This window comes from Monodelphis domestica, chromosome 1 (genome assembly GCF_027887165.1).
Source record: "Monodelphis domestica isolate mMonDom1 chromosome 1, mMonDom1.pri, whole genome shotgun sequence".
Taxonomy (NCBI): Eukaryota; Metazoa; Chordata; class Mammalia; order Didelphimorphia; family Didelphidae; genus Monodelphis; species Monodelphis domestica.
Genome location: NC_077227.1, coordinates 455,056,663 through 455,083,311, shown reverse-complemented (window position 1 = coordinate 455,083,311; position 26,649 = coordinate 455,056,663). Strand labels below are relative to the sequence as shown.

At 41.4% G+C, this 26,649-nt stretch overlaps 1 protein-coding gene across 2 annotated transcripts in view; it reads right to left on the bottom strand.

Moving 5' to 3' along the window:
- The window catches only part of NLRC5 (NLR family CARD domain containing 5), a 112,853-nt gene that overhangs the window by 50,825 nt on the left and 35,379 nt on the right, over window positions 1-26,649 (bottom strand). For both annotated transcript variants that reach the window (XM_056812335.1, XM_056812336.1), the window contains exons 2-11: window positions 19,679-19,835; window positions 17,184-17,487; window positions 14,408-14,479; window positions 9,034-9,102; window positions 6,597-8,322; window positions 5,047-5,130; window positions 4,689-4,772; window positions 1,855-1,938; window positions 1,041-1,130; window positions 431-490 (exon numbers count right to left, since the gene is read on the bottom strand). In XM_056812335.1, the coding sequence (XP_056668313.1) occupies window positions 431-490; window positions 1,041-1,130; window positions 1,855-1,938; window positions 4,689-4,772; window positions 5,047-5,130; window positions 6,597-8,322; window positions 9,034-9,102; window positions 14,408-14,479; window positions 17,184-17,475 (2,561 nt within the window). In that variant the 5' untranslated portion in view covers window positions 17,476-17,487; window positions 19,679-19,835. The remainder of the gene's footprint in view (window positions 1-430; window positions 491-1,040; window positions 1,131-1,854; window positions 1,939-4,688; window positions 4,773-5,046; window positions 5,131-6,596; window positions 8,323-9,033; window positions 9,103-14,407; window positions 14,480-17,183; window positions 17,488-19,678; window positions 19,836-26,649) is intronic.

The following is a 26,649-nucleotide window of genomic DNA, read 5'->3' as shown; positions in this document are numbered from 1 at the left end:
TTCAAAGAAATGCACTTTTATTATTTGTCAACGTAGACTAATTTAAAACATGTACCCTACCAGCTAATAGATTTTATTTAATCAAGGAAAGGTCCTGCTAGTTCCTTTAATGAAATATATAAGGGTCACTTGTAATTATTGCATTAGTTAAAATTGGTTAAAGATCTTAGATCTTAATCTGGTTCAATCCCCTCATTTTTCAATTGAGGAAACTGTGGTACAGAGGTGAAGTGAATTCCTAAGGTCACATGAAGGGACAGAACAGCCAGGATTTGAACCTAAATTTTTTGAAGTGAAGTACCTCTCCCATTATGCCGAAAAACTACTTTGCATGGTTCCCCTAAAGTACACAGGCTACCTCTTTGAGACTAATTGGGTACTGTGGTCACTTGGAAGAGGAACGTCAGAATTCCCTCTGGTTTCTTCTTACCGTGACATTTCCAGAGCCTTTCCTAAGGATTCAGAGAAGTGAATGATGATCTGTGCTTGCCTGGGAAGAGGAAGAATAAAGTATGGGTCAGACTGGCAGTCCACAAGCACGTAATAATAATAATGATGATAACAATAATAATAACTAACCTCTATAAGAGTGCTTACTATGTGCCAGCCAGGTACTATGCTAAGTACTTCATGATAGTAATCTCGTTTGATCCTCACAACAGCCCTGGGATACTGTTATTATCTCAATTTTGCAGATGCAGAAATTGAGGTAAACAGGTTAAGTGATTTGACCAGGGTCACATGGCTAGGGTCAGAAATAAAATTTGAACTCAGGTCTTTCTGACTCCAAGGTGGACACTCTGTGGACTGTGTCACCAGAACTGGTATGAAGTAATTCCTCATTGTGCCTCTGAGTAACCAATCTGAGTAACTCATCTCTGAGGTCCAAATTCCAAGCACATGGAACTAGAGGGGTCCCAAGTCCCATCAGCAAAGATCACTGGCCTTTTCTTCCTCCCCTCCACTCTGTGGCCCTCTAACTTCTCCCTGGCCCTTGAGTACCAACCTCTGAAGGCTCTGGCCAAGACCACATGGCTCACCTAATCTCCAAGGTGGTGATCTGGGGATAAGAAACTGCTTTCTTTACCAAGGCAAGGACTGTCTGGACAGAGACAGAATTTCGACTTAAGCTGTGGATTAGAGACAGAAGATCAAGGGCAAAGAATGACAATGAGGATGGAAGTTCTGCCCAGCCCCAACTTGTCGGTATCACCCCTCCACCTTAATGCATTAGTTGTGTCTACATTTTGCCGGCCCCACTGCTCAGAGGGTTCTGATAATAGCTAAGTGCTTTGTGAATATCATCAGTTTTATTGAACTGTTGAGATGAAACTATGACTCAATTTGTACCATATTCCAAGTAACATCACAACAGAAGGATGGAAGACTTGAAGAGAAAAAGAACTCAAACCCCATCAATCTAGCCCAGGAGATGGAAACAATGTTTTCTGTTCAACACTTAGAAAATCAAGCCAATATGACCATCTATACCAGAGGCTGTCTGGCACCTGACACAGAGACACATATTCCTTTTCTGTAGTCTCCAGGCTTAGCCCTTGACCCTGGATTCTTCTCCCTGGACCTTGCTTCTGAGCTCTGCCCCTGAGGCTTGGCCAGGAGGAGCCAGAGAACCCAGAGGGCTTCCCCCAGCCCAGGGCTTGCCCCACTAACCCTAGTGTTGCCTGATAACTGACTGGGGGGACTGACCTTACTCTACTCCTGGGTTTCATCAGAATGGATTCTAGGGGACCCTTAGATACTTGTGGTTGGTAAGAGGAGGGGGGATCAGGGAAAGACTGGGGAAAACTGCTTACAATAAGCTTTGTCTTGACCTAAAATGAGCTGGCTACTTACTCAATTTTCTGTAACCGGTGCATGTTGTGGAGTGACTTGATGACCCTTAGACATGCAGGATCATTCAATCGATTGTCCTGCAAACTGAAACAGGACACATCATTACCTTGAGGCTGACTAATCTTGGGATCCTCCTTATTGAGAATATCAGAGCACTCTGCCAAGCTCAAGGAGACAAATAACTGTCATGACTTTCTCTGATATGAGAAGTCGTAGAGAGGGCAAGTCACTTGCCCACCCACCAAGCAAGGGGGAAGTGGAGATTCTTCCTTCCTCTTTCTTTGGGGTTTCATTCTTCTCTCTGCCAATTGCATTTGCCTTGTCACTTTCCCTTTTCAGGTACAGTGGAGAGTTCGGACTAAAGGACTTCTTATCTTATTCTTCATGCTGGTAACAGTACCAGAATGTTAAATTTTAGGCTTTTCCATAGCTTAAATCTGGGGAGATCTCTTAGCACCAGGGATCTATGTAGAGGCTAAGTAAGGCAGGACCAGAAAGGCAATGTGAGGTAGTGGAAAATAACAGTGGACCAAGAGTCAGAAGACTTGGGTTCTAATCTGAACTCTGTTACTAACTAGCTCTGGGACATTGAGCCAGTGGCTTCTCCCCAAGACTCAATCTTCAACTGTCAAGTAGAAGCAATAACCCCTTCCCCAATTGCTTTGAAGAACAAATGAGATATGGATGCAAAAGTACCTTAAAAAGTCCAAAGTTCCATATCTACGTAAGTTATAGTTATTAAGAAGCAAGTATTTCCTAGGCCACCATTTTCCAACTTTTTTTAAAGTTTGAAAAACACCTATAAATTTGTATAAACACACTGGTGGGAACTAGAATAACAATTGTTCATATTTATGTGGTGCTTTTTTTTTTTATCAATAAAAATGCTTTCTATATGCCAGGCACTCTGCTAAGTGCTGGGGATACAAAGAGAGGCAAAAGACAGCTCTTGCTCCTAATCTAATGGGGGATGGGGGGATAACAAGCAAACAAATATGTACCAATAACCTATGTATAGGATAAATAGGAATTAATTAAAAGAGAGAAAGCTCTAGAATTAAGACTAGTAGGGGAAGGCTTTCTAGAAAAGGTGGGATTTAAAAGAAGCCAGGGAAGTCAGTGGTTGGATTGGAGAGGGGTGAGTGTGTTCCTGGCACCAAAAGATGCAAGGAGCCCGGATTGAACAACTGGATTGAAGAACATGTGGAGAAGACTGGAAAGGGTTTTTGATGAAGGGCTTTGAATGCCAAACTGAGGATTTAGAGTTACAAAGTGCTTCACCTATGGAACCTCAGTCACAGACTTTATTATGCCATTAAGAAAGAAGGAATAGAAACTTAGGGACTGACAGCTAACTGTCATCTATGGAAGCCCTGAGAGACAACTGAGAGGACTTCTTTCCACGGACACTTGGTTAGTTAATTACTCTTGAAGAATGAGTCTACACAAGATGACAAGCATTAACTGTTGTCTTTGAGAGAGTCTTAAGAAACAACTTTAAAGAACTGAGTTTAACATTTACTTGTGGAGACAACCTTCTGAGAGACCTAAACTGCATCTTGAGAGAAAAAGATCATTGACTTGTGGTTCTGTGGTTGAGAATTCAGTAGTTAGTGAGATGTGACTAATTGTGACCTGTGATCCAGCTCATAGCTTACCCATTGCTCGAACATTTCTCCGCTTCTCTAGTCTTTTGCATTATTTGTTTAACTGTTTTTTTTTGTTTTTTTTTTTTAAACCCTTACCTTCCATCTTGGAGTCAATACTGTGTATTGGCTCCAAGGCAGAAGAGTGGCTAGGCAATGGGGGTCAAGTGACTTGCCCAGGGTCACACAGCTAGGAAGTGGCTGAGGCCAGATTTGAACCTAGGACCTCCCGTCTCTAGGCCTGGCTCTTAATCCACTGAGCTACCCAGCTGCCCCCATTATTTGTTTAACTGTTAACAAACTACACAGCCAGGAACATTGATTTCTATTTAAGCCTATAAGGCTGGGGTTCGGCATTGAGAAGAGAAAAACTTACAGGGAAAGAAAGATTTCTTTGATTTTTACTAATGAGAGACTTAGAGCTAATTAATTAATTATTGAGAGGGTCCTTTATTTGTGAAAAATTATAAGGTAATTTCAGAATTTACCCTCTTCTTTGCTTTTGGACCCAGTGAGAGAAAGAATAAGGTTACTAGCCAGTAAAAGGGGTTTGATGCATTTGAAGCCAAGAACCCCTAAAGAGTATTTATTACTTTCACTTTGGACCACCCACTCCTATCCTCATCCGGGGAACTGCTAAGGTGTCAGTGTCCTCACCCAGCTCTCTGAGGAAGTTAATGTATTACCATCTCTAGGTTATTTATGAAAAAAATTGAGGTTCAGAAACTTGAAGCAAATGTTCGGGGTTTATGAGTGTTTGTGAGTGGTTGAGTTAGTATTCAAATTTTGTTCTTCAACCATTCCATCTAGAACATGTATTCTTTCTATAATTATGATCAGTAACCTGTATATCTATACTCCCCCAATCTCAAACACATAATATATACGTGTATATGAAACAATGTCCTTTCCACCACAGTTGCCACCCTCTTCACTTCCTGATGTCCTGCCTCAGTAGCCCAAGGCCAAAATTGAAAAATCTCCCTTATCTCCCATGGACTCCGATGCCCTCTGGGATCCAATCTTATCACTCTTGACTCCAGGATACTCCTCTTTTGGGATTACACTCCTTTGACTGGGAAGAAGCATCCTGGACCAGCCACTGGAGAGAGGAGAGGATTTAGGCCAATTTCATTCAGTTCAAAAACCCTGGATTGGATTGACCCCATTCCATTGCTCCACACTCACTTAATCTCTTCCAGTTGAAGACAATCTGTAAACGCTTGTACCAGGTGGTCAATGCCCCAAACTGAGATGTTATTTCCAGTTAGCCTACAGAAGTACAGAAACAGACTTTAGGTGGGAACTGAGAGAATAAATACCAGAATAATACCTGCTCACAGGCCAAAGAGGTCTGTGCTTGAGGGTCTGGGGGAGGGGAATAATTTTAACATCAGCATCTCTTCCCCAGGGAGGCAGGGGAAAACTCTGGCTTAATCTCCTGGGTAACCCCCCCCCCCCATGGCCTGCCAGGGATAGGCCCAGCCAGCTGGAGGAATGGTCATATACTACTGGAAGTCAGCTGGTCTCTAAGAAAAGAGCTCACTCCAATTTCTTCAGATTTCCCATTGTTGGCAAAGTCCTGGAAAGGGCTTCGGCAAAGGCATCTCTGCACTTACGGCTTCGAACACTAGAGGAGTAGAAAAAAGACAGAGAATGGAAAAGAGTTTAAAATATTAAAATTATATAAAATCACTGGATCAGAGATAATAAGGAAACTGAGGCCAATCAAAGGGAAAATTCATAGATTCAAAGGGTAAAGCTAGAAGGAAACCTAATCTAGTCATCTAGTTCAACTTGCTCATTTTAGAGTTGAAGAAACTGAGACTCTTGGAAATTGAGATGTGCCTGAGGTTACCTATGTATTTAACCTTGGAGATGGTATTTGGACCCAAGCCCTTGTATTCTAAAGACAGTACTTAAAAAAAAAACAAAAACAAAACAAAACAAAAAAACCTTACTTTCTGTCCTAGTAAAAACTCTAAGACAGAAGGATAAGGGCTGGGCAAATATTAAGTGACTTGCTCAGGGTCATACATCTAAAAGGTGTCTGAGGCCAGATTTGAATCCAGGTCCTCCAGACTCCAGGCCTGGAACTTGACCCACTGTGCCACCTTGCTGCCCCTTAAAGGCAGTATTCTTTCCACTTTTCCACAGTGATGCCCAATATTGATTTATACATTTCTGTGTCACTCTATGGTTCATGATTTACCCAAAGTGAATAAATGCTTGAGCTGAGGCTAGAACCCAGGTTCCCTGACTTCTAGCCTAGAGCACTTTCTGCCATACCACACTGAAACTAGATTCCTGAGACTGCAGGGCTAATTGTCTTCATTTGACAGATGAGGAAAGTTTTTTTTTTAAAAAACCTTACCTTGCATCTTGGAATTACTACTGTGTATTTGGTTCTAAGGCAGAAGAGTGGTAAGGGCTGAGCAATGGGAGTCAAATGACTTGCCCAGGGTCACACAATTGGGAAGTGTTTAAGGCCAGATTTGAACCCAGGACCGCCTGTCTCTAAGCCTGGCTTTTAATCCACTGAGCCACCCAGCTGCCCCTGAAAGTGTGTCTTTAAGAGGTTTAGTGATGCAACCCAAGGTTACAGAGAAAATTAAATACAAAATGACCAAGAATCAAAGTGTCTGGTCCTATAGGGTTAGTGATGATACCTGTGACCACAGAACTGAGAAATTAACTTCCTCACAATGACTGAACCTATGGCTATGGCCTTGTTAACACCACTCCACTGAACTGACCTGCCCTATTAGAGCACTCAGTCCTACAATGATTACAACTCCTATAATTTGTTGTGGTTCTGTTATTTCAGTCATTCCTGACTCTTTGTGACCCATTTGGGGTTTTCTTAGCAAAAATGCTGGAATAGTTTGCATTTCCTTCTCCAGCTCATTTTACAGATGAAGAATCTGAGACCAACAGGGTTATGTGTCTTGCCCAGGGAATACAGCTAGTGTCTGAGGCTGGATTTGGATTCAGAAAAATGAGTCTTCCTGACTTCAGCCCCAGTACTCTATTCACTTCGACACCTCGCTGCCCTATCTCCAGTAATACCTTATTTTATCTCTGTCCCTTCCTTACCTGAGACTCTCAATCTTCTCACAGTCAGCAAGAGCATCGAGGCACCGAGGTTCCAAAGAACAGCCAGAAAAAACAAGATGGACAGAAGTAGGAGCATGGTTGATGAGAGAGGTCAGTGCAGCCAAATCGGTGTGGGTCAGAGGGAAATTATGGAAATCCAGACTGAAAGGAAGGTGTTTGCTAGCCTGCTTAACCAGCTCAAGGTCCTGGGTCTCCACCACACAGTGGCACAGTTCTATCATTTTGGGACCAGTTAGGCTTCGGGCTGCCAGCCTTTGCAACACCTGCCGGATGGCTGCCTGCTTGGTACCAACCCAGGCTTCATCCTGTTGTGACAGCTGACTCAGGAAAGCCTGGCAGGTTTGGGAAGAGAAGCCCGATAAAAAGGTATGGAATTGATCCAAGAGTTCTGTCTTGGCTTCAGTCCTCAGGGACCATTTGGACTTGAGGAAAAAGTGCCGGCGCAGCTCAGTCTCATCTGTGGTGGGGTTCACCATCAGATACAGGGCTGCAAAGAACTCTTGTAAGCTGAGGTGGACAAAGGCATAGCATGTCTCTTGCTGACTGATTCCCGTCTTTACCCTGAAGGAGGACAGTAGGTTGTAGGTTGCTGCAAAGGCCAGCACCTGTTCAGGAATATCACTTGGGTAGAATACTACTCGCTTGGTCTTTAACCCCATAAGGGCTAATTCACCAAGGCCCAGAACAGCCTGGGAGTTCTTGCTCAGCCAGGTGCCTTTGTCCCCACAGGCCCCCTGCTTCCGGCTGACAAAGGTATGGAGCATTTGCATATAGAATTGGGTGACTGTTGTGGGGAAGTTCATAGTATTTCCCTGGAGCAAGAGGTGATAGAGACAGATGCAGATGATACAGCACAGAGCTGGGACAGAGCACAGGCTCTGCAGTCGGGCATTGTCCCTGAGCTGGGTGAGGGCCATGTCCTGGCAGGGCAGTCCATGGAAGAAGTTGCTGACGTACTTCTCGATCTGCAGCCAGTCAAAGCCCCAGACCTCAAACACTGATGTGGCTGTAGTCAGCAAGAAAGCTGGGATCTTCCCAGGTCGGGAGGTGGTTACCACCCAGCAGCCTGGCAAGAGAGATCCATTACAAAGGCTAGAGAACAGTGTGGAGACTGTCACAGGCTGGGTAGGGTCTAGGTCAACTTTAGGGCCTTTATTAGGCCAGGGGAAGAGGAATTCATCCAGCCCATCGAAGACTAGCAGGACTTGATGGGCATTCTCCTGCAGATGATGGAAAATGGCGCCAGGCTCATCCTCTGGGCTCAGGTATAATTCAAAGAGAAGCTGCAGAAAGGTCAGTTCCTGCTTCATTAAGTTAAGCTGGCGAAATTCAAAGTAGAAGACTTTACTGAACTGGTCCAGCTCACCGTCTGCCCACTTCTGGCAGATTCGATGCATCAACATGCTCTTTCCTGCCCCTGGCTTCCCAAGCATAACTGTTACCTTGGTGCCTGTGCCTGAATGGCTCTTGAATAAGTCTTGCACCTTCAAGTTAGCCCCATCGTCTCCCTCAGGAGCATCACCCTGTGGTTTCTCTGGGTTCTCTTTCAGCCAGGCTACCTTTCCCCGACGTATAACTGGCTCCACATAGGTCTGGCTGAATGAGAATGGTCGTCCTTGCCTGGGCATGGCAGCTCTTGTTTGTGCACTTCCATATCTTTGCTGGAGACAAACCCTCAGGAGCCTCTCATAACTTCTGGCTGATTCTGCATAAGATCCAGGGTTGGGGAAACAGGAATCCATGAGTTTCAATTTCCCCTACAGCTTTTCCCTCCCCTTGAATATGTGACTTGTGATTGTGTCAGCAGATACAGTTAGGGAAGCATGGTACAAGGAAAAGGAATGAGTCTACTTCTCTCCCTGTTGGCTTTCATAGAATCACAGAGTTTGAGAGTTAGAAAGAATCTCAGCAGCCATCTAATTAACCCATACACCCCCCCCCCACAATCTCTAGTATAATGTAGATGATAACTGGTCATTTGGCCTCTACGAAAAGACCTCCAGTGATGGGAGGTCATTTTACCCCTTTTCAATTTCCACTCATTGGTGCCCCCAGGAAAGAGTATCCTGGAGCCAGCTCTAATCAATTCAAGAGAGCCAGTTGTTAAATATTATTTTTTCTTTTTTATAATCCTTACCTTTCATCTTGGACTCAATACTGTCCAAAGGAGAAGACTGGTAAGGGCTAGGTAACTTAACTAACACCCAGTATTGATTCTAAGATGAAAGATAAGAGTTTTTTTTTTTTAAAGCTATCCTTTGAGATCTGTTCCAGAACCATGCTTGAATCACTGGCAAATGCCTTCAATAAATGAGAGGGGTTTTAGTGAGTGTGGTCTGGAGTCTCTAGTTTGCTCTCCCTCTTTGTTTCTTTCCACTCCCTCCATCCCTAATAATGGCTAACTGAGCCAAGTTACCTAGCTGCTGTTGCTTGGACCATTTTCGACAAGGTGAGGAGCCTTTCTCAGTAGATGGTCTCTTGAGGCCTAGGAGAGAAGGTGATGGGGATGTTGAGATTGCAAGCCACAAGCCTGGAACTATGAAGAATCTCATAAGCATCCCTTTGAATGGTCCCTACCTGTTCCTCCTGGGGAGGGGAGTGAGACGGGGGAAGAAAGTAGACAAACAAAAGGAGACAGGTCCAGAGTGCAACAAGAAACCAGGTAAGGAGCCAAAAAACCAGAAGGATCAATTTGCTTCTTGCATTTGAGTTTATCTACAGGAACTGGAGTCTGGGATGGGAGAGTGGGAGGTAACCCAGTGTGTCTGTGGGAGGCAGAGAACAATGTCCTAGTATAGCAATAAAAGGAGTCCATAGTGGGACAATATGAAAGAGGGACGGGCATGTCTGATAGGCTAGAAGACTCAATACAGGGACTGTTTCTACATGAATTCCCCAGACCCACAAAGGGCAGAGTTTGTAGGCAGGATGATGGGGACCATTGGGTGGTATCCTCAACTCCTTCAGTCAGGAAAGGTTACAGTCACATTGTTCTCAGAGTTATAGAGTAGGGAAAGGAAGAGGCAAAAAGGGGCTACTCAGTCCAACCTCTAAATGAACAGGAATCCCTTAACAAGAGGTCCTTCAGCCTCTGTGTGTGGGAATAATTATAGTTTGGGGCAGACTATTTTACTTTAGAACAACTCAAATAGGAAAGTTTTCCTCATTCCAAGCCCAATGCTGACTCTTGTAAGCAGTTAGGTGGTTCAATGGAGAGAACACTAAGTGTGGAATCAGGGAAACTCGAGTCCAAATTTGACCTCAGATACTTAGTAGCTATGTGACTTTGGGCAAGTCAAAAACTTCTGTTTGCCTCAGTTTCCTTAACTATAAAATGGGATGGTATTTATAAGAATATGAGCCATTCCACAATTGATAATGGTCAAAAGATAGGAACAGAATTTCTGGATGAAGAAATCAAAGCCCTATATAGGCATATGAAAAAATTCTCTAAATCATTAGTTCAGAGAAATGCACAGCAAAATGGCTCTGAGTTATCATTTCACACTTATCAGATTGGCTAAAATGATAAATGTTGGAAGAGATACAGAAAAATGGGAAGGTTATCAGTAGAACTGTAAATGGGATCCAACCATTTTGGAGAACAATCTGGAATTATGCCCAGAGAGTTACAAAACTCTGGATAACCTAAGAACCAGCAATACCACTGTTGGGTCTGTTTCCCAAGTAGATCAGGGAAAAAAGGAAAAGAATTTATATGTTCTAAAATGTTTATAGCAGCTCTCTTTCTAGTGGCAAAGAACTGGAAGCTATGGGGATGTTCATCCATTGGAGAAAGGCTGAACAAGTTGTAGCGAAATGATGCCTAGGTTCATTAAAAAAAAACATGGAAAGACTTAAATAAAATTATAAAGAGTGAAATGAGAACTAAGAGAACATTTTTTTTTAATAACCCTTACCTTCCGTCTTGGAGTCAATACTGTGTATTGGCTCCAAGGCAGAAGAGTGGTAAGGGCTAGGCAATGGGGGTCAAGTGACTTGCCCAGGGTCACACAGCTAGGAAGTGGCTGAGGCCAGATTTGAACCTAGGACCTCCTGTCTCTAGGCCTGGCTCTTAATCCACTGAGCTACCCAGCTGCCCCCCTAAGAGAACATTTTATGTAGCTACAGAACTAAATTTTTTTTAAACCCTTACCTTCCATCTTAGAATCAATACTGTGTATGTGGTTCCAAGGCAGAAGAGCAGTAAGGGCTAGGCAATGGGGATTAAGTGACTTGCCCAGGGTCACACAGCTGGGAAGTGTCTGAGGCCAGATACAGAATTAATGTTTGAAGAATAACTTCTGAATGTCTACCTCCAAAGAAAGAAACTGATATATAGAAATATGAAAGATATAGCTTACATATGCATTTTTTGTCAAGTGATGCTTTTTCTGGTATATGGAGGGGAAGGAGGGAAATACCTGGGAATTTCGATGACTCCAACAAACAGATAAATTAATAAAAATTTTTAAATAAAAAATATAATAGGGACAATAATAGCACTTACTTGCTAGGATTGTTATGAGGAACAAATGAGATAATTTGTAAAAATGCTTGTTTTCTTCAAGCCTGTCAAGATCCCTATGTGTGAGGTATCCCTCCTAGTTTCATGATATCTGCCTTCTAGGCCAAAGCTCGGTCTCTGACAAGGGCATTGAGGAGCAGGTTAGAAAGGGCAGGCATGTTATTTAAACATCATATTCTTCTTTAATAATCCCTTAAGAAATTCTTTATTTCTGCTTTCTGGGCCTAGGCAGAACAAATCTAATCTCTCTTCCACACAACAATTCTGCAAATACTTGAGGGCAGATCTTATGTCCCTACTCATTTCCCTTTTCTCCAGACTAAACACCTTTCATTCCTTCCATAGATCTTTTTTGTAGCATCGTCCCCTCACCATTTGTGACCTTAAATGTGGTGCCCAGAAAGAAGCCGAATGCCAAGATGTGACCTGATCAGAGTAGAGGGCAGCAGAACCTTCTGTATGCTGGACACTATCATTTTATTAACATAATCTAAGACTGAATTAGGCCTTTTGGCTCCCATGTCACAATTTTTAGTTATTGAGCAGTCCTTTAAGTTTTGTCAAATCATTTTTACATGAACTATTGTCTGGTTAAACCTTCCTCCTTTTGTATCTTATAACTGATTTTTTAATGGAAAGTTTTATTAAGAATCAGTTAAATCAGCTAAACCTTGCTTGATATTCCAAAATATTTTTAGCAGTAATTTTTGTGATAGCAAAAGCCTGGAAACAAAGCTGATGCCAAATGAAGAATGGCTAAATAAATTGTGCAAATACATGATGGAACGGGGCAGCTAGGAGGCACAGTGGATAGAGTGCTAGGCCTGAAGTCAGGAAGACTCTTCCTGAATTCAGATTTGGCCATAGACACATATAACTGTGTGACCCTGGGCACGTCATTTAACCCTGTCTGCCTCAGTTTCCTCATCAGTAAAATAAGCTGATGAAGGAAATGGCAAATCCCACTTACTTGACAGATGAAGAAACTGAGGCAAACAGTGTTAAATGACTTGCCCAGGATCACACTGTGATCAAATGTCTAAGACTGAATTTGAACACAGAAAGAGGAGTCTTTCTGACTTCAGGTCCAGCACTCTATCTATTATATCACTTAGCTGAATTTCTTACAGGTACAGAAAGATGATCAAAACAAAAGTCCTTTATTTGCTTGTTAGTTGTTCCTTAATTCTTTTGGTTCTGTCTTGTTAAAGACAAGAGGGTTTGGTAAGATTTTGCCCCTTGTTTACATGTTTATTTGATGGGTTTTTGTTGATTATTAAGTTTCATCGATTATTTAGTTTATGGTTTAATTTATTTTTTCCCCTTTGGAAATTTTTATTTAATTAGTTAATTTAGAATGTTTTTCCATGGTTACAAGAATCATGTTCTTTCTCTCTCCTCCTCCCACCCCCCTCCCATAGCCGACCTGCAATTCTACTGGGTTTTACATGTGTCGTGATCAAGATCTATTTCCATATTATTGATATTTGCACTAGAGTGATCACTTAGAGTCTACCTCCCCAATCATATCCCCATCAACCCATGTGATCAAGCAGTTGTTTTTCTTCTTTGTTTCTTCTGAATGTGGATAGCGTTCTTCCTCATAAGTTATGGTTTAATTTTAAAAAAAGACTAGGACTCATGCTCTAGTTTGTCGAGATTGACCTAGATTCTATAACTCTCAACTAGCCTGCTAATTATTTCTTCTTATTTCTATAGAATTCCCCTAATCTATCAGTTAGGTGATGTTGGGAGTAAGATCAGTAAACCTGGTCTGAAAGAAAATGAGGTCAGACTGATTGATTCTTGATGAAATGCTGCTTATTTTCAATAGTGGTTCAGTCCATTATTTATAACTGCTTAATAACTATTTGTATTTAAATTAATTAATCCTACACATCAACTATCATAACTTTTCAGGCACTTCCTCTACTTCTCTATCAGGACTCTCTGTCCACTCATTCTCCATTGGTTATCTGTAATTCAGCCAGCTGGCTGAAGTCCATTAAGCTCCTCAGTTGACAAAACATTCATCTGGAAAGTCAACTGCCCAATGATAAAATTATTAAGATGACTAACCTCCAGTCACCAGGCTAATCAGTCAGTCTTTGAGAAAGTTAGTTGGTCTAGTTTGAATGAGTCACAGCTACAGGTTTCTTGGAGGGAGAACTCCCCCTATTCTAGGCACATGACCTTGAAGTTTGGTGTCAGAGGAATGAAAACCAGTTTCTCCTAGTGAAACCAGGCAGGGAAATTCTGTAGGAACTGTGGGCTAAGGGAGATAGTTTCAAACTCAGATGATCCTCCTTCCCTCAAGAGCACTGAGGAGTTCCAGGATCTCTCAGATTTCCCAAAAACCTCTAGGTTCATGCCAGCAGACTGGCCTGTGCATCCAAGGCCTATAAAGCAGTGCACAGATCTATACTTTGGCAGAATATTCACTTCCTCTTTGCTTTTCCTAGAATCTGTCTGTCTTGGAAGAAAATTCTCATTCCTAATGAGCACAATGTGTTCTTTATAGCCAATTCACTGAGAGTTCTTTTCTAGTTCTAAGGGAGCCTGGAAGCAAAAGGAAGTGGTGGAGGGGGAAAGGGAGAGGGTCTTGTTAGGGACAATGAAAACTTGAAAGAAAAATGAAGAGCTGGTTCTTGGAGATCTTTGTATAGCTCTGTTCTGTGCTACCTCCTGCCAGGGAATTCGTGCTCTCCTGAAGGTCCTTATGACTTCTTCCTGACTGTTTTTAAGTCCTAGGGTCATAGAATTTATAGCTGACCCCTTAAGGTTCATGGAACCCAAATGTTCAGTTTACAAAGACTCAGAAATGATCTGTTCAGTCATACGGACAGAAATTAGCCACATAGGATCCTAGATCTGGACCTGGAAGGAACCTCTAGGGCTACCTAGTCCAATCTCCTCACTTTATAGACCCTTAGAAGTTGAATGACTTGTCTAACCTCACATGAATAGAAAGCATCAGAGCCTGGCCTTGGATCCAGGTCCTCTGAATCTAAATTGAGTGCTCTTAATTATTTTTATTATTTTAAAAAGGAATTTTACTTTCTGTTTTAGTAACAACTCTGAGATAGAAGGGCAAGGGATAATACTGCAAGTGGGGCCACACAGCTAGGGAGTGTCTGAGGTAAAGTTTGAAACTAAGTCCTCCTAGCTCCAGATCTTTCTACAGCATAAGATCTTGGAGCTTTAGTATCAAAGAAAACCTCTAGTCTTTCTCTATCCATTCCCATTGCCATCTCAGACTCACCTGAATGAAGGAGCTGGGACTTGGCGAGTGTATCTTCGCTGTTTTGGAGATAATTGTTCTGGTTCGGAGCCTCTGAAAGAGCAGAGAAATTAGGCAAGTGTCTAGTGGGTACAGTGGTGAAGTGAGACAAAGGGTAGATTCTATCTCTGATACAGACACGTCCTTTTCTTAAAGTTCTACTTTGCTGCCTTGTTTTGGGGTGATACCTGTGAGTTTTCAAAGGCTATGCCAGTTCAGCAAAGCTCTTGTAAGGCCTGATAAACTGGAAAGATTTCAAGTCAGGCCCAGAAACTGACCATGTGTCTGGTATCTAAGGACCAGCCTGGCTGAGCTTGGGAAGTCTCTTCAGTGGAGGGTTGGCTGAAACAATTTATAAAGCCCTTTGCTAGGTCCCAGAGGAGGAAGAGTCTACATTGAAAACAATCATGGATCCTCCATGGCTGGTAGGTAAAAGATGTACTAAGTCTTAGGGAAAGGAGTTGTGAATGAGTGGGAAAGAGTGGACTAATCAGGATGACAGAATGCTATAGTGGCACAGATGACTGGTTTTGGAGTTAGAGGGCCTAAGTTCAAGTCCTGACCACCATCTTTACAATTATCTATATGACCTTAGGGCAAGCCACTTAAACTTTCTTACCCAAATTTCCTCTTTGGAAAAATGAAAGAGTAGTATGATATGGTTGCCAAAGTCTTTTCTAGCTTTAAATCTTTGAAACTCTGAAATAAGAGATAAATAACAAAGTCCAGAACAAAGGCAGAAACCAGGGAAGCTTCATCCCTTGAAGGAAGGCTCCTAGTTTCGTTCCTGAGGCTGATTAATGGAAAGAACCTCTAGCTACACTCCTTTTCACCATGTGTAGTGACATTGCTATTATCACTGGGCTCACTAAAACTCCTTTAAATATGCATTTTTGAAGAGTAATTAACTATGAAGAATGTTTAGGAGACTTGTGGGAACCAAATTCCCAAGGCTATTGACAAAAGACATTCTTTCATATCCATAATACAAATAGGTAAGGTACCCAAGCGATCCAATAATGAGAACCTGATTTAACAAATATTTATTAAATTTGTGGCTGGTAAAAACTTTGGAGATTATCTGATAAAAATAATAATGAGGGCTAACATTTATATATCACTTTCAAGTTTGCAAAACATTCTATAAAATTATGTTATTTGATCCTCACAACCCTGGGATGTAGCTATTATTATCCCAATTGTACAGAAGAAGAAACTAAGTCCCAAAGAGGTTAAATCAGTTGGTCAGGGTCACATACCTAGCATGAGGTCAGATTTGAAGTCAGGTCTTTCTAATTTCAGGCACAACCCTCTAACACTACACCACTTAACTTCCTCTTTGTCCAACTGTAACTTTCATTACCCAATGTTACACAGATTATCAGTAGCAGAGCTGGCACCTAACACTTAACTCTTGCCTGATTTGAAATCTAGGGTTCTTTCCATTTTACTGCCCTGCCTCCTTTCAGGTGAGGCTCCCTTCAGGGTGATATAGTGAATAATAGGACACTGGACTTGAAAGTCAAGAATACCTAGACACCTATCAGCTATGTGACCTAACACAAGGCACCTAATTTCTCTGAGTCTCAATTTCCTCATCTGTAAAATGGGGACAATAATAAGGTCTACCCTACAGAGTTCTGAGAATCAAATGAGATAATGAATATACAGGTCTCTGTGAACCTGAGAGTGCATTATAAATGTAAACTATCATTATGATTTTGTTGTTACTACTGTATTCTAGAATGCAAAATGATGGGGTGGGACCTCTCAGATTTGGGGATTTAGGACAAGTGTCCCTTTTGCCCCTTGAGAAATTAAGGAGGAACCCATCTTAAAATGTAAGGTCAAGCATGAGCCACTCATTACCAAGGCATGGGGACAGATCTCCAAGAGCAGGATCATCATGGCTAAGTGACTAGGAACCATAAAGCAGGCTCTGGGGGAATGGGGAACTGGAAAAAGAATCCTTGGCTTAGCTCAGCACTGGATAGCTCCTGGTCTACAGCAAATGGGAGACTATCAGAGCTCTTAAATATGGTAGGCACTGTCAGAAAGAACTTGGGGAGACAGCCACATGTCTCTCTCTCACTTCCCCTTCCAAAGTGCAAAAGGCCTCCTGGAGAAACAGGATGGAGATTTTTTAAAACCTTTACCTTCTACCTTAGAATCAATACTATGTTTTGGTTCCAAGACAGAAGAGTGGTATGGGCTAGGCAATGGGAGTGAAGTGACTTGCCCAGGGTCACACATCTAAGAAGTGTCTGAAGCCAGATTTGAACCTAGAACTTCCCATCTCTAGACCTAGCTCTCAGTCTACTGAACTGCCCAACTGCCCCTTGAGATGGAGATATTTAGAGATAGCTGTCTATTAATTTTCTGACTGATATTGGATAAAAGTGAAATTTGGAATCACATGAAATAAGGAATGAGTTATAAGAAAACAAAATGGCTAGTTAAGAAACCTAAGCTCCATTCTTAGTCCTGACTTACTAAGTGAATTTGAGTAAGTTGCTTCTTCTATTGAGAACTCAGTTTTTTTTTCAAGCTCTACCACAATGTTCTGTGATACACACTGGCTCTGATGTTTTATATTCCAATATCCCTTCCAGCTCTGCCATCCCATATCATGTTCCTTATAAGATTTTTGTTGGCTCTGCCATTCTAAAATCTGAGCTAAGATCTCTTCTGGGTCTCACATTTTCTACTCTAATTTAAGGTCCCTTCCCTTGGAACTTGGCCATTCTAGAGTACTTACCACTGCTTGTACCCCAGACACTCAAGAACATGGTCTCCAGATACAGAGGCATAGTATGTTCCATGCAGACACAATCGATGAAGGATCGCCATATAGAGCCATGGGATCTCAGATGCCTGAGGAGCAAGTCGACTTTCTGGTTGAGGTCTGGAACCTTTTCCACTGGAGCCAGGTCTAGGCCAGGCAGATAGAACTTGGCCTTTGAGATCAGCCATTCAAAATCCTCACTGAGCAGTCCCACCAGGTGGTGATGCAGGCTTTCCCCATCCTCCTGCATGCTTAAGGAGTCCATTTGGATCTAGCACTGAGGGCCAAAGAGTGATAGGTTAGCTGATGAAGGTGACGATACCAACTGAGGATGGAGAAAATCCTTAGCCTAGCCAAAACATTTTTTTTGTTTGTTTAGTGAAGCAATAAAGTGGGAAGGGCATTGGCTCTGGAGGCATGACTTGGGAAATTCCCCGGGGCTTCAGTTTCCTTGTCTATAAAATGGAGAAGTTGGACTGGATGGCCTCTGAGATCCCCATGTCCAATTCTTCCAAAGACCTTTTTTCTTTCCCCCTACCTGATATCTCTACCTTGATTTTATTTCCATCCCCATTGAAGTCCTTCAGCATCTGAACCACACAACATAGAAAACATATTTTCTTATATTGTTAGCAATGTTCCTCATGTCTAAGCCCCTATATCCATCAAGACCAAAAGCCCCTTGGGGGTGCTTAGCAAACTATGGAGCAGACAGCAGTCATTCAGAGAACATTTGGGTTTTTTAACCTAATTTATTTTGTTTTTACTTTATTTTCAGGTCTGGTAAACATTTGTTTAATGTAAGTATTCAACTGATCACAGATTTAGAGGCAGAAGGGATTTTTAAGGCAGAAGGGAGATCTAGTTCACAGGTTCTTAACCTGAGGTCCATAGATCTATCTTTTTAAAAATATTTTGGTAATTCTGCTATAATTGTTTTTCTTTGTAATTCTATATATTTTACTTTATGCATTTAAAAACATTATTCTGAGAAGAGGTTCATAGACCTCGCCAGACTGCCAAATGGGTTCATGACATGTTCAAAAGGTTAATAACTTCTGTTTTCATTGAATTCCACATCTTGCAGATGAGGAAACTGAGGCCCAAACATATGAGATAAGAAGGAAATATGGTATAATGATGAGAGTGCTTCACTTACAGTTAGAAAGACCTGAGTTTAAATCCTGCCTCAGAAACTTAAGAGTCTTGTGAGCTTTGGTAAGGCTTTGAGCCTCATATTCATCTGATCATTTATCTCACAGGTTGTTGTATGTATCATTTGAGATAATGCATATAAAATCACATTGTAGGGGCATCTGGGTGGTTCAATGGATTGAGAGCCAGTTCTAGAGAAGGGAGACCTTGGTCTCAAATCTGACTTCAGATTTCCTAGCTGTGTGACCTTGGGCAAGTCACTTAACCCCCATCCCCTAACCCTTACCACTCTTCTGCCTTGGAACCAATACATATATTGATTCTAAGACAGAAGGTAAGGGTTTTTTAAAAGTCACTTTGTAAATGTTAAAATATAGACAGCTAAGTGGTGCTGTGGACAGAGCACTGGGCCTGGAGTCAAAAGGACCTGAATTACAATCCAGTCTCAGATATGTCCTAGCTGTGTGACCCTGGACTAGTCATTTCACTCATTTATCTCAGTTTCCCTTATCAGTGAAATGATCTGAATAAGGAAATGGCAAACCACTCTAATATCCTTGCCAAGAAAATCCCAAATGGGATCATTTAGAGTCAGACATGAGTAAACAACAACAAATTTTAAAGTGCTAGATGATGATGATGAAATCCTTTGCCCAAGTTAATCACAGATAGCTATAGCAAAACTCAAATTCAAACCCAGGTCCTTCGACAACAAATTCAGTACTCTTTCTCTTACAAGATGCTAAAACTCCATAAGTTTCAGGAATCATTTACTAAGCCATGCCAAGCCCCATGGAGGACACAAAGAGGAATAAGCAGCATCTCTTGTCCTAAAAGAGTGCCTGGGCTAGTTGGAATAATAATAATGACACTCATAAATAGCCAGGGAGAGAGAGTACACCAGTAAGTGCACCTGGGAAAGGAATTGGCATTCTGTGCCTTAGAAGTTCAGAGCCAGGGGAAAGTTCATTGTAGCTGAGGTTGATATGAAGGGCTTCTTGGAGGAAATGGCCTGGGGGAGGTCACTTCTATTTCTCTTTTAAACCCTTACTTTGTCTTAGTAACAACTCTAATTCAAAAAAGCAAAGGCGAGACAGAGTTAAGTGATTTGCTCAGGACCAAAGAGCTAGGAAATGTCTCAGGTCAGGTCTTCCTGACTCCAGACCTGATGATCTATCTTCTGTGCTACCTAGCTGCCCCATCACTTCTACTTCTTAAAATCAATTCCATTTCTAAAGTCTCTTTGTTGCTGACATAGGAATGGACAAGGGGACAGGTGGGTGGGGTGAGATACTGGTTTGAAAATATCCTACCCAGTTCGTAGGATGAGAAGATTCATCATTAATGTTCTAGGATCCCTGATGAGATAGTGACAGGCTTCAAGTTCTCAGAGACAGAAGAGTCTGGGGTCCGGTTCCTGAGTGTGTACCAAGGCATAGTATTCTGAGAATCACTCCACTGTAGAGTATCCTGAGGAGAGAGAGGAAACAGGTGGCTTACCCCAGAGACCAGAGAACTGCCCAAATTCCCTTGCCTTCTTCATTTGTCCTAATCCCAATGAGTTTCTCCCCCAACAGAGAGAGCTGGAAGTTCTCTTTTGGTGGCACTGGGGGAAGAGAGAAGTCTGAGAGAAGAACTTTCCCAAGGGGGCTCCGCTCCTTCTTTTACCACTCTTAGCATCATGCCTGACACATACTAGGTACTTAATAAATTCTTGTTGGCTTGTTAACTACACTTAAATTAATTCATTTCAGGACATACTATGTATAAGGAATTTGCTTTGTCTATTCATTCTCATTCATCAAGCAATTCAGTTAGTATAAACTCCAGTCTTCTAGTTCTGCTTTTCCCCCCTTGTCAGTATTTTGTAAAGGCCTTTCCTAATCTTTGTAGTTCTCATCCTTGTCTGTCTTAAGAAGGTTATCATACTTCATTATATTGTTGTTTAGTCATTTCAGTCATGTCTGACTCTTTGTGGCCCTGTTTGGGGTTTTCTTGGCAAAGATAGAGGAGTGGTTTACCATTTCCTTCTGCAGCTCATTTTACCAATGAAGAAACTGAGGCAGACAGGGTTAAGAGACTCACCCTGGGTCACACAGCTAGTAAGGGTCTAGTCAGATTTAAACTCAGAAGATGTTCTATCCACTGCTCCACCTAGCTGCCCTCACTTATTACTACCAGTCTTTTTTGTACAAATTACATTTAATGCTATGGAAATCTTCAAATAGCTCTTGTTTATTTTAGGTATGAAAATTTTAATTTGTCTTAGGTGTTTCTAGCTACAGAGAATCAAATGGAGAGGAACATTTATATTTAGTGGAAAAAAGAGGGCCAGGGCCACCCAAACTTCATCCTCTTGTCATCTAGAGATAATCTGTGGTTCACTGCTATGGCCCAGCATGTTCCCCTTAAGGGCCACATGCCTGGGTCCTTAGATGATGTAAGCCACAGAACACAGGATCCAGCAGCTTCCAGAGGGCTTAGGGACATTGGGGCAGGGCTGTGTGTGTAAAGAATACAACTCAGAATTATGTTAGCTTTAGGACAGGCCATGTTGTTCAAAATCCCAAGAATGCAGAGCACAGGTAATCTTTCTGTACCTTTTTTCTCTTACCTTGGACTCCCTCATCAGAGCTTAAAGTTTTTCCTCTGGTCAAGATAAATATCTATTTTCCTCTCTTAGTTATATATACATTTTTCATCTTGGTCAAAGGGATTACCCAAGGGTATTTGCTGATTTGGATTTACTGTACTTATTGGGAACCAAGTTGGGAGAAGGCAATTGAGAGAAAACATGTCCAGAGAGAAGGGAAAATTAAAACTAAGATATTTTGACAGTGTCATCTTTGGCTGAGGCCTTAGGGCTGAAAAAAATTCATTATGTTTTTTCAGAGCAGAAAATGTTTCCTTATCTAGGCAATGAACCAATGGTAGGACAAAGAGAAATGAGAGGTTAAACAACCCTTTCCCCTACTCAACTTCTGTTAAGTATAAAAATATTTCCTTAAAGTGCTGTACAAATGACAACTATTATTTATCTTTAATTGTCATCTCAATTTAAATGGTTCTTCTTAATATACTAATTAACAGCTGTGCTTTCAAGGAACAATTTCTCAGCTGATGTCAAAGGAGTATGGAAACGAGAGAGAGAAGAGAGAAATGAAGGACATTACCCTAAACTGGCTCTGGGTATGGGGAAAAGTTCTTGTTGCCCCTGAAATTTTTGTGCTCCACTTCCTTTCTTGGAAAGTTTATTGACTTTTCAGTTAAGTGATTGGGGGGGGTGGGGAATTCCTGAGTCATATATATATCTTAGTGAAAAGATCAGTGGAGATGTGGGTTCTAGTCCAGACTCTGCCAATAACCTACTGGGGTTCTCTACAGGTTATTGCCCTTTTCTGGTCTCCGCAAAAATGGGATACTACTACCCATCCTGTCATCTCTGGATTGTTGTAGGGATCAAATGAGATGTTAGATGTAAAAGCTCTTGAAAGTATACAAGGCTAGGGGCAACACAATGGATAGTGTGCCAGACCTGGAGTTGGTCAGGAGAACCTGGGTTTAAATCTGGCCTCAGACACTTCCCCAGCTGTATGACCCTGGGCAAGTCAGTTACTCGACCCCCTTCCCCCCCAGCCCTTACTGCTCTTCTGCCTTGGAACCAATACATAGCATCAATTCTAAGACCAAAGGTAAGGGTTAAAAAAGAAAACAGCTCTGAGAGATACTGTTGTATAATGAATAAGGGTAAGTATTTGGTGTCAGGAAAGTCTGAGTTCAAATCCTACCTCTGACATATACTTAGTGTGTCCCTGACCAATAATTTAACCACTCAGTGTCCCAAACTCCCTAACAGGAACAGCTACTGATCTACATTGATTTGGAAAATTTCCTCATTGGGAGTTCCCTAAAACCATGAAGTCACAAGTTGTATTGTTCCCTTTCCCCCTCAAAAGCCCCCCAAACCAAAAACTACAAAGCCTTATATCCTCCTATGTTGATCCCTGGGTGTTGAAGTGGAGGGGAAGCTGTCCCGTCATCTAGATGGTCTTATATAAAGAGAACTAACTTGAGAAGGGAAAAGTCTAGATCTTGGGCCCTAGTTTTGTCACACACTCCCTGAGCACAGATGAGAGCTGTCATTTTTGTGAGGGGTCTCAGCACCAGCTGGGTTTTCCCCTGGTCTTTCCTCCAAAGTCATGAGTTACATGACCTGAAGTAAGAGCTGAGAATAAAGAGGAATAAACCCCAAGGTGTAAGGAGAAAACAGTGGGTGAGTCATCTGGTGCTTCTCTCTTCGACAGCTGCCAGAGAAGATGAAACATCTCAAAAGGATGAAGTGGTGGGGAGGTGAGAAGTCACAGGACCAGGGCTCAGACTCAGAGCTAGAGGGGACCTTAGAGACCATCAAGTCCAACCCTCTTCCCCTTCTACAGATGAGGCAAACAGATTTCATTTGAGTCAGTATAGAAGTGGCAGTTATTATCTGGGAGTCTCTGAGTTGATTCCTCTCCACCAAGAAACCAATCTGGTAAGGAGGAGGCACAATCAGCTAGTCAGTGATTTAATTCCCACTTATTAAGCACCCGAGACACAAAGAAAGGCAGAAAAAATACGACTTCAACTCAGTCCTGTACTCAGAGTTCACAAGATAAAATGAGGGCAGTCTCAGGGAAGGCACTAAGATTAAGGCTTCTTGCAAAAGGTGGGTCTGTGGCACAGACTTAAAAGAAATCAGGAGGTGCTGCTGAGAAGGGAGAGAGTTCCATACATGGAGAACAGCCATGTTTCAAGTGCCTGGAGTCAGGAGATGGAATTGTCATGTGTGAGGAATAGCAAAGAAGCCAATGTCATTAGAATGTGGAGGATGTAGAAGGAAGTAAGGTTTAACTGGTTTTTAACTGGAAAGTTCGAAAAGATTTAGATTGTGAAGATTATGAAAGTCAAATAGGATTTTATATTTGAACCTGGAGGTAACCGGGAGCCACTGGAATTTATTGAAGGGAAGGGAGAGATGGTTAGACCTTCGTTTTAGGAAGATCAGTTTGACAGCTGATTGGGAAAAGACTAGAGGCAAGGAGACCAACCAGCACTGTGTGTGTGTGTGTGTATGCATGCATGTGTAGATATGTATATATAGTTGTGTGTATATATGGATATGTGTATGTGTGCATGTGTGTATGTATGTGTGTGTGTTGGGAGAGGAGAAAAGATTAGTGCTAGACCAGTATGAAAATGTCAAACACAAAGGGCAGCTAAGTGGCTCAGTGACTAGAGAGCCAGGCCTAGAGATGGGAGGTCCTGAGTTCAAATGTGACCTCAGACACTTTCTAGCTTTGTTATCCTGGGCAAGTCAACTAATCCGACTTGCCTAACCCTTGCTTTCCTGCCTTGGAACTGATACTTAATATCAATTTTTTAAACAGAATATATATTTTTATTTATTTCATCATATATTTCCCAATTACATCTAAAAAATTTAACATCTATTTTTAAAGTCTGAAGTTCTAAATTCTCTCACTTTCTTTTGTCACTCTCCTCTCCTTAAGAAGGTAAGCAATTTGATATTGTTTGTGCATGTGAAGTTATGCAAAACATATTTCCATAGTAGCATGTTACAAAAGAAAACACAAACAAAATAAAACAAAAAGTTAAAAATATATGCTTTAATCTGCATTCAAAGTTCAATTCTCTTTCTGCAGGTGGACAGCAGTTTTCATGAATCCTTTAGAACTGTCTTGAATCACGGTCTTGATCAGAGTCTTAGTATCAATTCTAAGATAGAAGGTAAGGGTTTTGTTTTTTTTTAAAGAAAGAAAAAGAAAATTTCAATCATAAGATGAAAGTAGCCAGTTGTCTGGAAGAGTTATACACCTATTCTTGGAACCCAGGCTAAAAATAGGTCAGTCTGTAGTGTGATATGGCAGTCAAAAAGTTGAACGTGTTCTTTGGTCACATTAAGAAAGCTTCAGCTTATAGGTCTGAGAAGATGATCATCTCCCTTGATTGGCCTACATCTGGGAGACAATATTTTCTGAGGCTCACCATTTAAGAAAAGTCATTCACAGATAAGATGAGGAGACCAAAAGGGGGGCAACAACCAGGATAGTGAAGGCTCTTGAGATTATATCATATGAATCCCATCTTAAGGAACTCAAGATGTTTAACCTAGAATAAAAAAGAAGACTTAATAACATGATAGCTGACTTAAAATAAAAGTATTTGAAGGGTCCTCATGTGGAAAAGGGATTTGACTTGTTCTGTTTAGCCCTAGGACTGGAGAAAATGGTCAGAGGTTGCAGAGTTGATTTAGACTTCAGTAATTGTAGGAAAACCTTTCCTAATAACATGGGGTGGAATGGTCACATTAAGAGGTAGTGAATTATCTTTAGGGAAAGTCCTCTTGCAGACTGGATGACCATTTGCTATAGTTATTGGGATTATGGGTTGGACCTGATGGTAACTATGATACAATTCAAGTTCTGTAATCTGGGGATTCTGAACTGCATAGGAACCTCTTGAGGGAGATATTACAAATATTACTATCTTCATTATCCAGATGAAGCTATCCCATGACTTGCTCATGGTCACATAATTAGTACATTTCAAAGCTTAGATTTGGACCTATGGCTTCCTGATTCCAAATTTAGTACCATGTCCATTAAACCATGTTTCCTAAAACATCTGAGCTAGAATGGATCTGAAGAGACCCTCCAATATAGCCTTCTCATTTTATAGAGGAAAGAAGCAGTGACTTGTCCAAGATTTTATAGCAAGTTAGGGACAAAACCAAGAGTAGAACCTGAAATAGTGTCAATTTGATTTGGGAAACATGTATTACAATGTCTACTATGTGTAGGATACTATAATAGGCAGGACAGATAAAATATCAAAGGGAAACAATTACTCACCCTCAAAGAGATTACATTTTTCTGGAGGGATACAAATGTACTGTACATAGATAAACAAAGTATCTTCGCCAAGAAAATCCCAAATAAGGTCAGAGTCAGACACTGAACAACAAAGAAAAGCAAATACAAAGTATATGCAAAATAATTTCTATGGGAAGGAGGGGGTAGATTGGAGATCATTTACCAAATTAAGCAATTTTGTGGGAGGTGGCATTTGAACGGAAAGACAGGCTGTAGCCAGATTTAGGTAATGGACTTGACTAAAGTTTTTTGAGCAGGGGTAGGGTCAGACTCTCTAGGGGGATGAGTGGAGCAGAGCAAAGGTCTCAAGCTGCACCTGGATTTGGCAGTATCTTTACCCTCCTCTATTATTCTGCTTTCCTTTGGAGGGATTGTTTTTAAAGGGGTTTTTTGATGATTGGTGGGTGGCAGGCCATGGAGTGCCAAGATTAGGGGCAGGAGCAAAGAGTAAGAGCACAGTACTCAATTGTAAAGTTAACATAAGTATTTTTTTGGAATATGGATTTCTGCCAGAATTCCTGATGCAAAGTCAATCTTGCTAATGTGAATTTATGTAAAGTGAGAAGTGTGTGTGTGTGTGTGTGTGTGTGTGTGTGTGTGTGTGTATGCTACTCACTATGACCAATTTGAATTTATATTAAAATTGTTCTACACACAATACTCCATCTCCTATCTCTGGACATTTGCTTTGATCACCCCAATGTCCAGAATGATCTTTCTTATACTTCTATCTTTTGGAAATTCTTCCTGGTCTCCTTCCCAATTCAGTTCAAATACCAAACTCTTCTTTAGTCTCAGAGATGCTGATGTACTGCCTCCCAATACTACCTTGCATTTATCTTGTATATATCCTATATACATTTATAAATGAACATTTCTCCTCTATTAGAATTAAGCTCCTTGTGAACACAGAATATTATTTCACTTTCGTTAATGTCCGGGCATATAGCAGCAGGTTAATAAATGCTTGTTGATTCAATGAAAAAAGAATTGTTCAATAATAAGAAATAGTAAATACAGTCATATTTAAAACATACAAAATCATGATTATATCAGCAGATATAATTGACAAAGTACAGCACTCATTTTTGTTATAGTCATACAAAGTATAGGAAGAGAAAAGCCTTTTTTAAAAAGTATGGGGACTTCCGGGCTAAGATGGTAGCAGAGTAGAAGGAAGGGACTTCTCACAACCAACTGATATAAAGCATCTCAAAGGATTAAAAAAAAATCAGATTAGTGAAGGGGCTCTGCTGTGGGGCACAGCTTTGAAGGTAGGCAGGGTTTGGGAATTTCCACATTATAAGGGGGGGTAAAATTACACCTACCAAAGGGCGAGCTGATCACCCCTC